The sequence below is a fragment of the Camellia sinensis genome, chromosome 1 (genome assembly GCF_055761805.1).
Source record: "Camellia sinensis isolate YWXY chromosome 1, ASM5576180v1, whole genome shotgun sequence".
Classification (NCBI taxonomy): domain Eukaryota; kingdom Viridiplantae; phylum Streptophyta; class Magnoliopsida; order Ericales; family Theaceae; genus Camellia; species Camellia sinensis.
The window spans coordinates 36,126,178-36,136,425 of NC_138961.1; the positions used below are offsets into that span (position 1 = coordinate 36,126,178).

The following is a 10,248-nucleotide window of genomic DNA, read 5'->3' on the forward strand; positions in this document are numbered from 1 at the left end:
AACCCTCTAACCGACTTTGAAGGTGCCCAGTCTGGTTTGAGGTGTAATTGATTCCTTATAAATAGTTTTCACTGCTTATGAAAACTTGTGAAAAGTGTTCATTGAGTATATGGTAAAATGACTAAATATCTATTTATAAGAATGCCTTCAGGTATTGTCTTGATTTTTTCAACTTCTGTAATCAATTATATCATTCCCTACTTTTTTTTAGTTCTATGACATCACTAATCTGGTTTCTCTTGATTCAATCTAGATTGACCTCATTGTAGCCTTGAATATATCTTCCTAAAAATAGACTTTTAGCGGTGTTGATGGCAAGATATTCCTCTTGGAAATAAAACAACCTGTTGAAGAAGTATGGCTTAGTGCATATATATGTGCTGTACAAGTTGAATGCCGTCTGTCTGCCATGAATTATATATGGTGTTCTGATTTTAGGTCGCATGTGTGCTTGCCTCACAATTTGATATGTAGAATTGTAGGTTAGTCATGTAAAAATTTGCTGGAGTTTCTATGAGTTCCTACTGTGTGTCAAAGTTCGGGGAAAATTTTTTATCATTTATTGTCTCCATCCCATAATGTTAGTCTCTTTTAGGAATTTCTACTTTTTAAGGGGACATTTAAATAATGCATTCAAATTTAAATGGAGAAGGCATTGATTTCTAAAATTACCTCTTTATTCCCACTTTTTAATATATTCATAACTATTTAGAAGGTAAACTTTTGGGAAATTATAAAACTTTAGGCTTTGATTTTTCAAAATATTTCGGGACATCCCAAATCGAAAAGATGGATTAACAATTTGGGATAGAGGTAATAATTTTTATTTTTTTCTCTCTCAAACATATGTGCATGCATGTATTCACAGATTTGGGATTTGGGACTTGGAAGGGTTGTTGGAGTTTCAGAGGGAACTTTATCTCGCTACCTCATCCACAAATCAAACAAATTAAACATCAATGATTTCACCATTTTGGTTTTGTTTTTCCACAAGATCAAGACCTTTGCTAATACTAAACTGAATCGTACAAGTCTGACTTTTTAGGTCCTGGTTGGTGATTTGCATTCTGTATCTTTCAATAACAAATATGAATTTTACCAATCCTATGTTTTGCAGGTTACAATTTTTGTTAAAGCGTGCAAAGAACAAATAGATATTCTAAAAACTAGTATAAATGATGAAGAATCAAATTCGAAGGGATGGCTTGGCATTAAGGGTGACCATTCTAATGTTGATACCATTGCACACAAACATGGAGTGGTATGAATACTTCTTTTTCTGTGTGTTGATTTATTACTTCTTCATTCAATTTGTTAATGCTGTGGATTCTATTGACACTCGAATTGGTGGTATTGGACTTTAATGCTATGTTTGGTAGGAGAGGAAGAGAAGAGAAATATGGGAAAACAAAATCTTCTAAATGAAAAATGAATAACAGAGTGACTGACATGTACACATTCTTTGAGATATGGGCTTACTTTAGTGACCCATAATGTGGTTGTAGTTTTGCATGGAATTATGGCATGTCTTGCAATTATAAGGATAGATTGAATATCATGAACTTGGCATAGTAAAGACTGAATACTAGCAGGGAGTTATTGTGTCCTATATGTCATACATTGATTCCCCTCCACACCCCCCCCCCCCCCCCCCCTCTCTTTCTTGTTAGCCATTAACTTTACAAGTTTGTTTGTAATGGTCCAACCTTTTATAATATTGTAGTTTAGAGGGAGGATGATATCTTAAATTGGCAAGGGCTGGAGATTTTTTGATCTCATGGATGATGATGATGATGATGGGTGAAGGCATTTGTTTGTGGTGGATAGGGGGAGGGGCTATCAGCACTCTCTCTCTATCTCTCTCTCTCTCTCTCTCTCTCTCTCTCTCTCTCTCTCACATTGGTTGTTTAGTTCAGTGGTTCTGTGGTAAGCTGAGAGAGGTGGCACAATGGGAGATCTGGGAGGATTTTTGTGAAGCCTAAGAGGGGAGAGTTGTCTTTTGGTATGCATAGTCTGCAATTCAGGGGAGGGAGGGTTGTTCAGGTTCTTGATTCATCGGGTGGGGAGTGTGAGAAGGTGTGCTTTCCAGATTGAGTTTGGGGAATAAAATGCAAGGTCTAGACAATATTGTTGGGCTCCGCCTGACGGACTTAGAGGATGCCTTTTTATGGCTGATAAAAAAAATCTGCAGTAAAGATTCGGAAATAGGAGCAGGAGAAGTTCAGAAAGAAATGAAAGGAAGTTAGGTTTGGAGCTGGAGTGGTGGTAGGGAGTCGATGCTTGGTTGTTGTCTTGTGCTTGTTCTTAAGGTTTTGTTTTCTTCTTTTTATTTTTCTTCCCTTCCTGTATGCAAGGGTTGCACCCCCTTGGCACTCTCTAATACAATCTGATTTACGTATCAAAAAGGAGAAAAATAAAAAATAGTAAAGTCCATACCGTGACAGATTAAATGCATGTGAATTAGACTTTTTTACATTGCATTTGCAGCATCTCAGTTCAGTTTGTTTGTTTAGTGTGAATAATTTCATTTGCCCCTGTCTAATTTCAGGTGTTGATTTTAAGTGAAAGGCTTCATACAGTCACATCACAGTTTGATCAGCTCAGAGCCATACGCTTCCAAGAAGCTATTAACCGTGCAACACCTAGAAGAAAACTGAAGCGGGTTGCTGCATCTGATTCCACAGACAACTCAAAATCTAACACATTAAAGCTCAAGGAACCTGACAACTCAGAGCTCAGGGAGCCTGATGAGGTTCAATATGACACTGTTAAAGTCCAACAGCAACTTTTGGATGATGAAACACGTGCTCTTCAGGTAATCAGCGGATGAGGTTCTAGAAGTGACAAATTATGGTTAATACTAATAGTGTCCTTGTAAAACTAAAGCTGTTTCCCTCTATCTTCGTGCAGGTAGAGTTGACTAATCTTCTAGATGCTGTTCAAGAAACAGAAACAAAGATGGTTGAGATGTCTGCATTGAATCACCTCATGTCGACACATGTCCTGCAACAAGCTCAACAGATAGAATTTTTGTATGAGCAGGTCAGGATGCTCCTGTTTGTTCATGTTCTGGTTTATATAATTAGCTTCTATACACACTCCATTAGTGCCTCTCTTCTTCTGGAACAACAGAAGAATCAAAAACAAAAGTATGCTCTCCAAGATTAATTTATTTCCTTGATGCCACTGCATCGTTGGCAAATCGTAACCCATCTTATTATTTTTTTTAAAAAACTATAATTGATAGCTGTGGAATTGATCTAGCATCTAGCATTATAGTACCAAAACCAAACAATAGATCACTAGAAAAGTACACAGTTGAATGCAAAGAATTCCAGACTGGATTTGCTGAAGTCTGGATACTACCCCTTCCTGTATTTGCCAAAAGAATGCAAAGAAGAGACTTTTTCAAATTAGAAATAATAATAAAATTTGGTAACATTTAGAGGGGAATCTAAGGGAAATTTTCCTATGTTCCAATATGAGATGCCTGGGTGCACAAATATATTAACTATATGTTTTTTGGTTCTTATAGAATTAAATTTGTTTTTTGGATAAAAACCCTAATGATATTCCTTTAATCATAGCACATTTTATTTCTATGCTTATTATCTTCAAGGCCTTTTTGATGAGTATCAAGTATTTCATAAGGATAAATCTCTTTTGAGTTTATAAATTTACATTAAGTGGTTAACAACAGTATTTGGCACTTGAATCTAAACACAAATTTGGTAACATTTACTTTGTTTAAAGAAAACATTAAACATGTTTATGTGTATTTTGATAAGACCACTGCTAATGCTAATGCTCAGAACAATCTTCACCCGCAGCCAAACCAACAGATCATGGATTCACCTGCTAAAGCATACAGTTGTAACAGTCAAGTCAGTTAGGCAATTGGGCTAACTATAGTAGTTATAAAGTTGTTAGAACTCTAGTTCAAATGTAACTGAAGTTAGTTCAAGAGTACTTCTCTTATAAATACTGTGTAAGATCTATTGGATATTATATTGATTGAATACAAAAGATATTTCTTTATGGTATCAGAGCAAACAGCTCCAACGAGTACTGATCCTCTGAACCTGTTCGTTAAAGATCTTTGAAAAGATCTTTGAAGATCATTCGAAGATTTGAAGTTCATTCGAAGATTTGAAGCTCTTCTCATGGCAGACTCACTGTTATCTCCATAAATTCCTTCTAATCTTTCGTTACTCATCTCAAATCTCAATTCCTTTGTGAATGTGAAGTTAGATTCTACAAATTACATAGTCTGGAAAAATCAATTGCAAAACATACTGCGCGCAACGAATCTGATTGGTTTTGTTGATGGTTCACAGAGTTGTCCTTCATCTGCGATCTTTGATTCAAACAGCGGAGAGGTCTCTAATCCTGCATATGCACAAGGGCTGTGTATTGATGCACATCTTGTTAGCTGTATTACGGCTACTTTATCTCCAGCCATCTTCACTTCTGTTTTTCATTATAAAACAAGTTGTGAGGCATGGACTGCTCTTCAATCTCGTTTTACTTCTCTCTCTTGTTCTCATATTCATCAACTCAAGAACAAGATGAGTCGCCTCACTAAGAAAGGATTAAGCATGGATGCCTACCTCACTGAGTTTAAAACCATAGCCGATCAACTTGCTCTAGCTTGTGCACCTGTTGATGATGAAGATATAGTTTTATTCATCTTAAATGGCCTTCCAGACGAATATAATGCTTTTAAAACCACCATTTGTGCTCGATCTGATTCTATTTCTCCTGAAAATCTGTGTTCCTTACTTCGCTCTGAGGAAATTCATATTGAGAGTGCCCATAAACATTCTCATGCTTCTGAAATTCCTTATGCCTATGCTGCAACTACAAAATCCTTTTCTCATAGAGGTGGATCTAATGGAAGTAGCGGTTTTCGAGGAAATTCCTCACTCAAAGGAGGAAGATATTTCAGAGGTTCTCGCAGAGGAGGCAGACAAAATTTTCACACTACTTCACCTCTATCCACTTCATTTCATTCTCAAACTGGTTCTGGTTCTGGTTCTGGGCTTGTGTGTCAAATCTGTGGTAAACAGAATCATACTGCCTTGGATTGTTGGTATAGAATGGATCCAGGTTTTCAAGCCTCTGCACGATCAACCACACCTAAAGCATATGTAGCTTCTACTTCTCAGTCTCAGAATTGTCCAAATCAGAATTCTCCAATTCCTCCTACTTGGTATGTGGATTCCGCAGCAACCTTTCATGTCACAAATGACTTAAATCAACTCTCTGATTATCAGCCTTATCAAGGTACTGATCAAGTTACTATTGGCGATGGTTCTACTCTTCCTATTCATCACATTGGTAATGGCTTACTCCCTACTCCATCTTGTCCTCTTCAACTTCATCAAATTCTTCATGTCCCTCACATATCTTCTAACTTGCTCTCTGTTCATAGGTTCGCATCAGATAACAATTGTTCTATTACATTTGATGCTAATGGCTTTCTTGTTCAGGACAAAGCTACCAAGAAAATTCTATATAAAGGCCTTCATTCTCAAGATCTCTATCATGCTCCATCCATTCCTATGCTCTCCACATCCTCACCTGCTCCTCACTCTTGCTTTAGGAGTACCAATTCCACAAGTGTTGCATCTGTGCACCTGTTTCAAGTACCACATGTGCACCTGTTTCAAGTACCAGACCAAATTGGCATCTCCGGCTTGGTCATCCTTCATCTAAGAAACTTCAGCATATTGTTAATACTTTTCATTTGTCTTCACACACTTCACCTGGTGTAGTTACTGATTGTTGTGTTTCCAAAACACATATACTTCCTTTTAGTTTGTCCAGTTCCACTGCTAATAAACCTCTTGCCCTTATTCATTCAGATGTTTGGGGCCCCTTTTCTGCTTAGGTATCAGGTTACAAGTGTTATGTTGTTTTCATTGATGATTTTAGCAAGTTTACTTGGTTGTTTCCCTTTCATTACAAGAGTGAAGTATTTTCTCCATTTCTTGAATTCGAGGCCTTAGTTGAAACTCATTTTTCTGCAACTCTTAAGATCTTTCGGAGTGATAATGGCAGTGAATACTTTATCAAATGAATTTCAAAATTTTCTTAAAGAACAAGGCATTTTGCATTATCTTACATGTCCTCACACTCCATCTCAAAATGGGGTAGCTGAATGTAAGCACAAGCATCTCATTGAGACAACTATTGCCTTAATGCATCATGCATCTTTGCCTTTACATCTCTGGTTTGAGGCCCTAGCTACAGCAGTGGTGCTTATTAACACCAACTGCTAGACTTCAATTTCGCACTCCTTCTGAGGTTTTGTTCCATACTCCTCCAGATTATTCTTTCTTACGAACATTTGGTTGCCTATGTTATCCTTGGTTACGACCTTACACTAAGCACAAGCTTCAACCTCAATCCATTCCCTGTGTTTTTATTGGTTATCACCCATCAGTGAAGGGTTACAGGTGTCTTGATCCTGTTTCTGGTAAAATCTATCTCTCTTGCCATGTTGTCTTTGATGAACATTGTTTTCCTTTTTCTTCTACTCCTATTTCTTCTTCAGCCCCCTCTGTTGCTCAGTTACATTCCTTTTTCTGGTCTTCTCTTAGTTCATCTGTGTCTCACTCTCCATCTTCCTCTGTCTCTTCTATGCCTGCTAGTGCAGCTCCAACTGAGTCCATTTCTGCTCCACTAGTTTCTCCTTCTGCTCCTCCAGGTCCTACTTCTTCTGTGCTTCCTCTTCGTTCTTCTTCTCTTTCTCACTCCATTCCTATTTCTTCTCTTCATAGTAATTTACCTCTTCCTCCACCTACAATGCTCCAGTTAACTCTCATTCCATGTTCACTTGACCACTGCTAATGCTAATGCTAATGCTCAGACCAATCTTCACCCGCAGCCAAACCAACAGATCATGGCTTCACCTGCTAAAGCATACAGTTGTAACAGTCAAGTCAGTTAGGCAATTAGGCTGACTATAGTAGTTATAAAGTTGTTAGAACTCTAGTTCAAATGTAACTGAAGTTAGTTCAAGAGTACTTCTCTTATAAATACTGTGTGAGATCTATTGGATGTTATATTGATTGAATACAAAAGATATTTCTTTATATTTTTGTTAAAAAAACAAAAAAGCATGTTCAATAAATACTCAAGTAAGAATACATATTTGATGAGTTGGTGGATGGGGTGCCTGGAGGGTGGGGGGCTGCCGGATTGGGTGATTGGAGGATAGTAGTGGTGGCCAAACGGCGGGTGGGGGATGGAGGAGAGAATGAAAGTTTGTTTTCAAAACAAGTGACTTTTTTTTTTTTTTTAATTTCCTAAATTCTGTAAAATTTGAGGACTTATTTTTTTTCAAAAATGAAAACAAGAAATATGTTTTAGTATTTAGTTTTAATTTTTTTTTTTTTTTTTGGGAAAATAAAAGGCAAAAACGAGTAAACGTGAAGTTATTAAATATGCTCAAATTGGATACAATGGAACTGTCTTTACAGCAGTTGTTTGTCAGTCTATTAGAGTTAAATCTTGATGCTTTGGTTTGTATAATCTTCTTACACCTTTAAATTTAACAGGCAGTTGCAGCTACGACGAATGTAGAACTTGGCAACAAAGAGTTATCCCAAGCCATCCAAAGAAATAGCAGTAGCAGAACTTTCCTCTTGCTTTTTCTGTTTGTACTTACTTTTTCAATCCTCTTTCTCGACTGGTATAACTAAATGGAGTGAAGATCAAAATAAGTTTCAAAACGCTGATTCAATTTCTTATTATTCTGCTTTGCTGAAATTGCAGCGTGCTCATAAATTTGTTTATTTTATTTTTATTTTAAAAATTTTAAATTTAACCTGACTGTTATTATAGCTGCTAATGCACTAGTCTTGCAATGCAGAATGTGGAAATTATCTTATAGGTGCTATTTTTTGTAACTCAACGTAGGTACTAGAAAATAAACGTGATTTATATATGTTTTCATATTATTATTTTTACTCTTTATGCTTGTAGAAATTGATATTGTAGTTCATATTCTATTTTTTTTTTTTAATTAGTATATATGTTCCCTCTCTTTATGTTGAATTCCTGCGTCCGGCAGCTACATTAAATTCAAATATTTTACCAATCCCCCTTTCCCCCCCCTCCTTGTGTTTCTTATGTGTGGCTTTTTATGTGGTGGTGAATTTAACTATTTTTTAAATATAATGGACCCTATATATATGACAATTATTATATATAAATATTTTTGTTAATGTGTCCTTAGGCCCTGTTTCTTTCAGCAAGGGAATTATTAGTACGTTGGGATTGAGTGGGTACTAGTGTGGTGGTATTATATTGGTGATGTAAGATAAATTGTGTTTGTTTGTATACTTATATAGTAATATTAGTTGATTGTTATTAAATCTATTAAATTATGTCTTATACACAAGGTAATTTTGTTGTTTTTGTAAATTGATAGGCAAAATAGTCTTTTTATCTCCGATCTCGTGTTATTAGATTTTAATATTCCATTTCCTGTGGGATCGTTTGTTCCCTGGAGGGTTTTATAGTCCCATGAAGGTCTTAATCTCATGGCAAATTTTCAAAACGAGATGATTTTTGTGGATGTTAGGAAGTCTCAAAATAGATATGGCTTTATGGTATAGGTTAAGAAGTGTAAAAAAATTGTAAAGAGAGTATTTTCTTTTTCTTATTGACCGTTGCAATTTGTAATAATTTTAACAAGGATAAAAAAATGGATATCTCTATAGGGTAGTCTTTAAAGTTGGTATTTTATTTCATTTTGGTTCTCCGATATTTGTTTTTATTCCTAAAATATTTGATTTAGGTAAAAATTAATCTTATTTGTAACGATTGTCTAAATTGCTAACAAAATAATAATAAAATACATATTTAGTCCTTATAATATGTGTTTTATCTCACTTTGGTGCTTCTAGTATGATAAGTTTATGTCACTTTATATTTTTAATTTTAATACATTAATTTTTAGACAAGAAAATTGAAACATAACCTTATAATATTTAAAAAATTAAATTGACAAAATTAAAAATTTTAAAGATCAAATTTACATAAAAACGTGTAAATTCACAGTATAAAAAGTTACAACATAAAATATAAAATTATCACATGGGTTAGGAGCATCTCATGACCGTGTACTATTTGTAATCTTTTGTTAGGGAAATTCTACTGTGCACCATTTTAAAAATATATATATATATGTCATATATACTTTTAGGCCATGTTTGTTTGAGCAGACTGGATTAGGTTGGATTAGCATCCTCATGACTAATAGTCCTAGAACTACGAATCTTTTGGATTATGTATTCTATTTTATATTTGGATTGTGTTAGGATTGTAAGGAGGACTAATAGTTCAAACTTTGGTTAGTCTTTCAATTTATATCTCACCAATTTCTGTGGGATTGAATAGTCTATCATATGTGGTGTAGACACCCCATTTTTGACCGACCTTAAGACTCAGACGTCACCGATTGAGCGCTTGGTGATGTTGCATATTGTGCTCGTTCTGAGGTTTCAAAGTTTCGGCTGCGAGCTTTGTCTTCGGACTTCGGGGCTCTTGCGTGCTTTGCCTCGGTTCGCGAACTAGGCTCGGTTTTCTCTGTTTCTCTTCTAGAAGGGAGAGAGAGGTCTCATAGATCATCTCTCAGTGGCCGTAGGCTACGTTTCGTGGTCGTAGGCCATTTTGCCCGTTTGGAGTCCGGTTTTCGGTTTTTCGGAGCCATTGACCGTGTGCCTCGGTTCGGGACTGCTTAACCACCTCCGTTTGCTCCGGTTTTTGGCATGCATCTTATTTACTCCCTTTTGAAGGACACTGCGGTCCGAAAAACCAACTTCGTGGTCGAACACCACTTCCGGTGCCTAACAGTCAATTTTCGGGGCCTCGGGCTGCGCGTTTCGGCCCCCGAACCTCCATTTTGCATCGATTTGAGTTCATTTTTGGCAGGGACCTCTGTTTCATTGTTAGGAAGGTCGTAGAAGGGTGGGAGACCAGTAATTGTTCTGACGACCATGTCTTATTCCTCCATCGTCCTCCGTCGCCCGTTTTTCCCACTTGAAAGCCAATGTTGACCACCCTAAGGCCACTTTTTCTTGCCCCAAACCACATATTTGTGTTGTACACACCTGGGAGGCCACCAATATCATATGGCCGGCCAGTAATTGTGTGTGACCCTTTTGAACCCCTCCTAAAAGTGGTCTTTTCTCTCTCCTGGCTCATTCTCTCCAGTTTTTGACCACATGGTTGCGT

General features: G+C 36.5%; 1 protein-coding gene across 23 annotated transcripts in view; it reads left to right on the forward strand.

Annotated features, from left to right (window-relative positions):
• SYP81 (syntaxin of plants 81) overlaps nt 1-7,976 on the forward strand; it is a 32,069-nt gene extending 24,093 nt beyond the window's left edge. For 11 of the 23 annotated variants that reach the window (XM_082876194.1, XM_082876186.1, XM_082876175.1 and 8 more), the window contains exons 6-9: nt 1,118-1,261; nt 2,549-2,815; nt 2,911-3,042; nt 7,566-7,976. In XM_082876194.1, the coding sequence (XP_082732320.1) occupies nt 1,118-1,261; nt 2,549-2,815; nt 2,911-3,042; nt 7,566-7,709 (687 nt within the window). In that variant the 3' untranslated portion in view covers nt 7,710-7,976. Of the gene's footprint in view, nt 1-1,117; nt 1,262-2,548; nt 2,816-2,910; nt 3,043-4,337; nt 7,145-7,565 lie in introns of those variants that run through there. The other 12 variants (XM_082876164.1, XM_082876152.1, XM_082876132.1 and 9 more) reach the window with 2 other exon arrangements.
• Nucleotides 7,977-10,248: the final 2,272 nt, after the last annotated feature.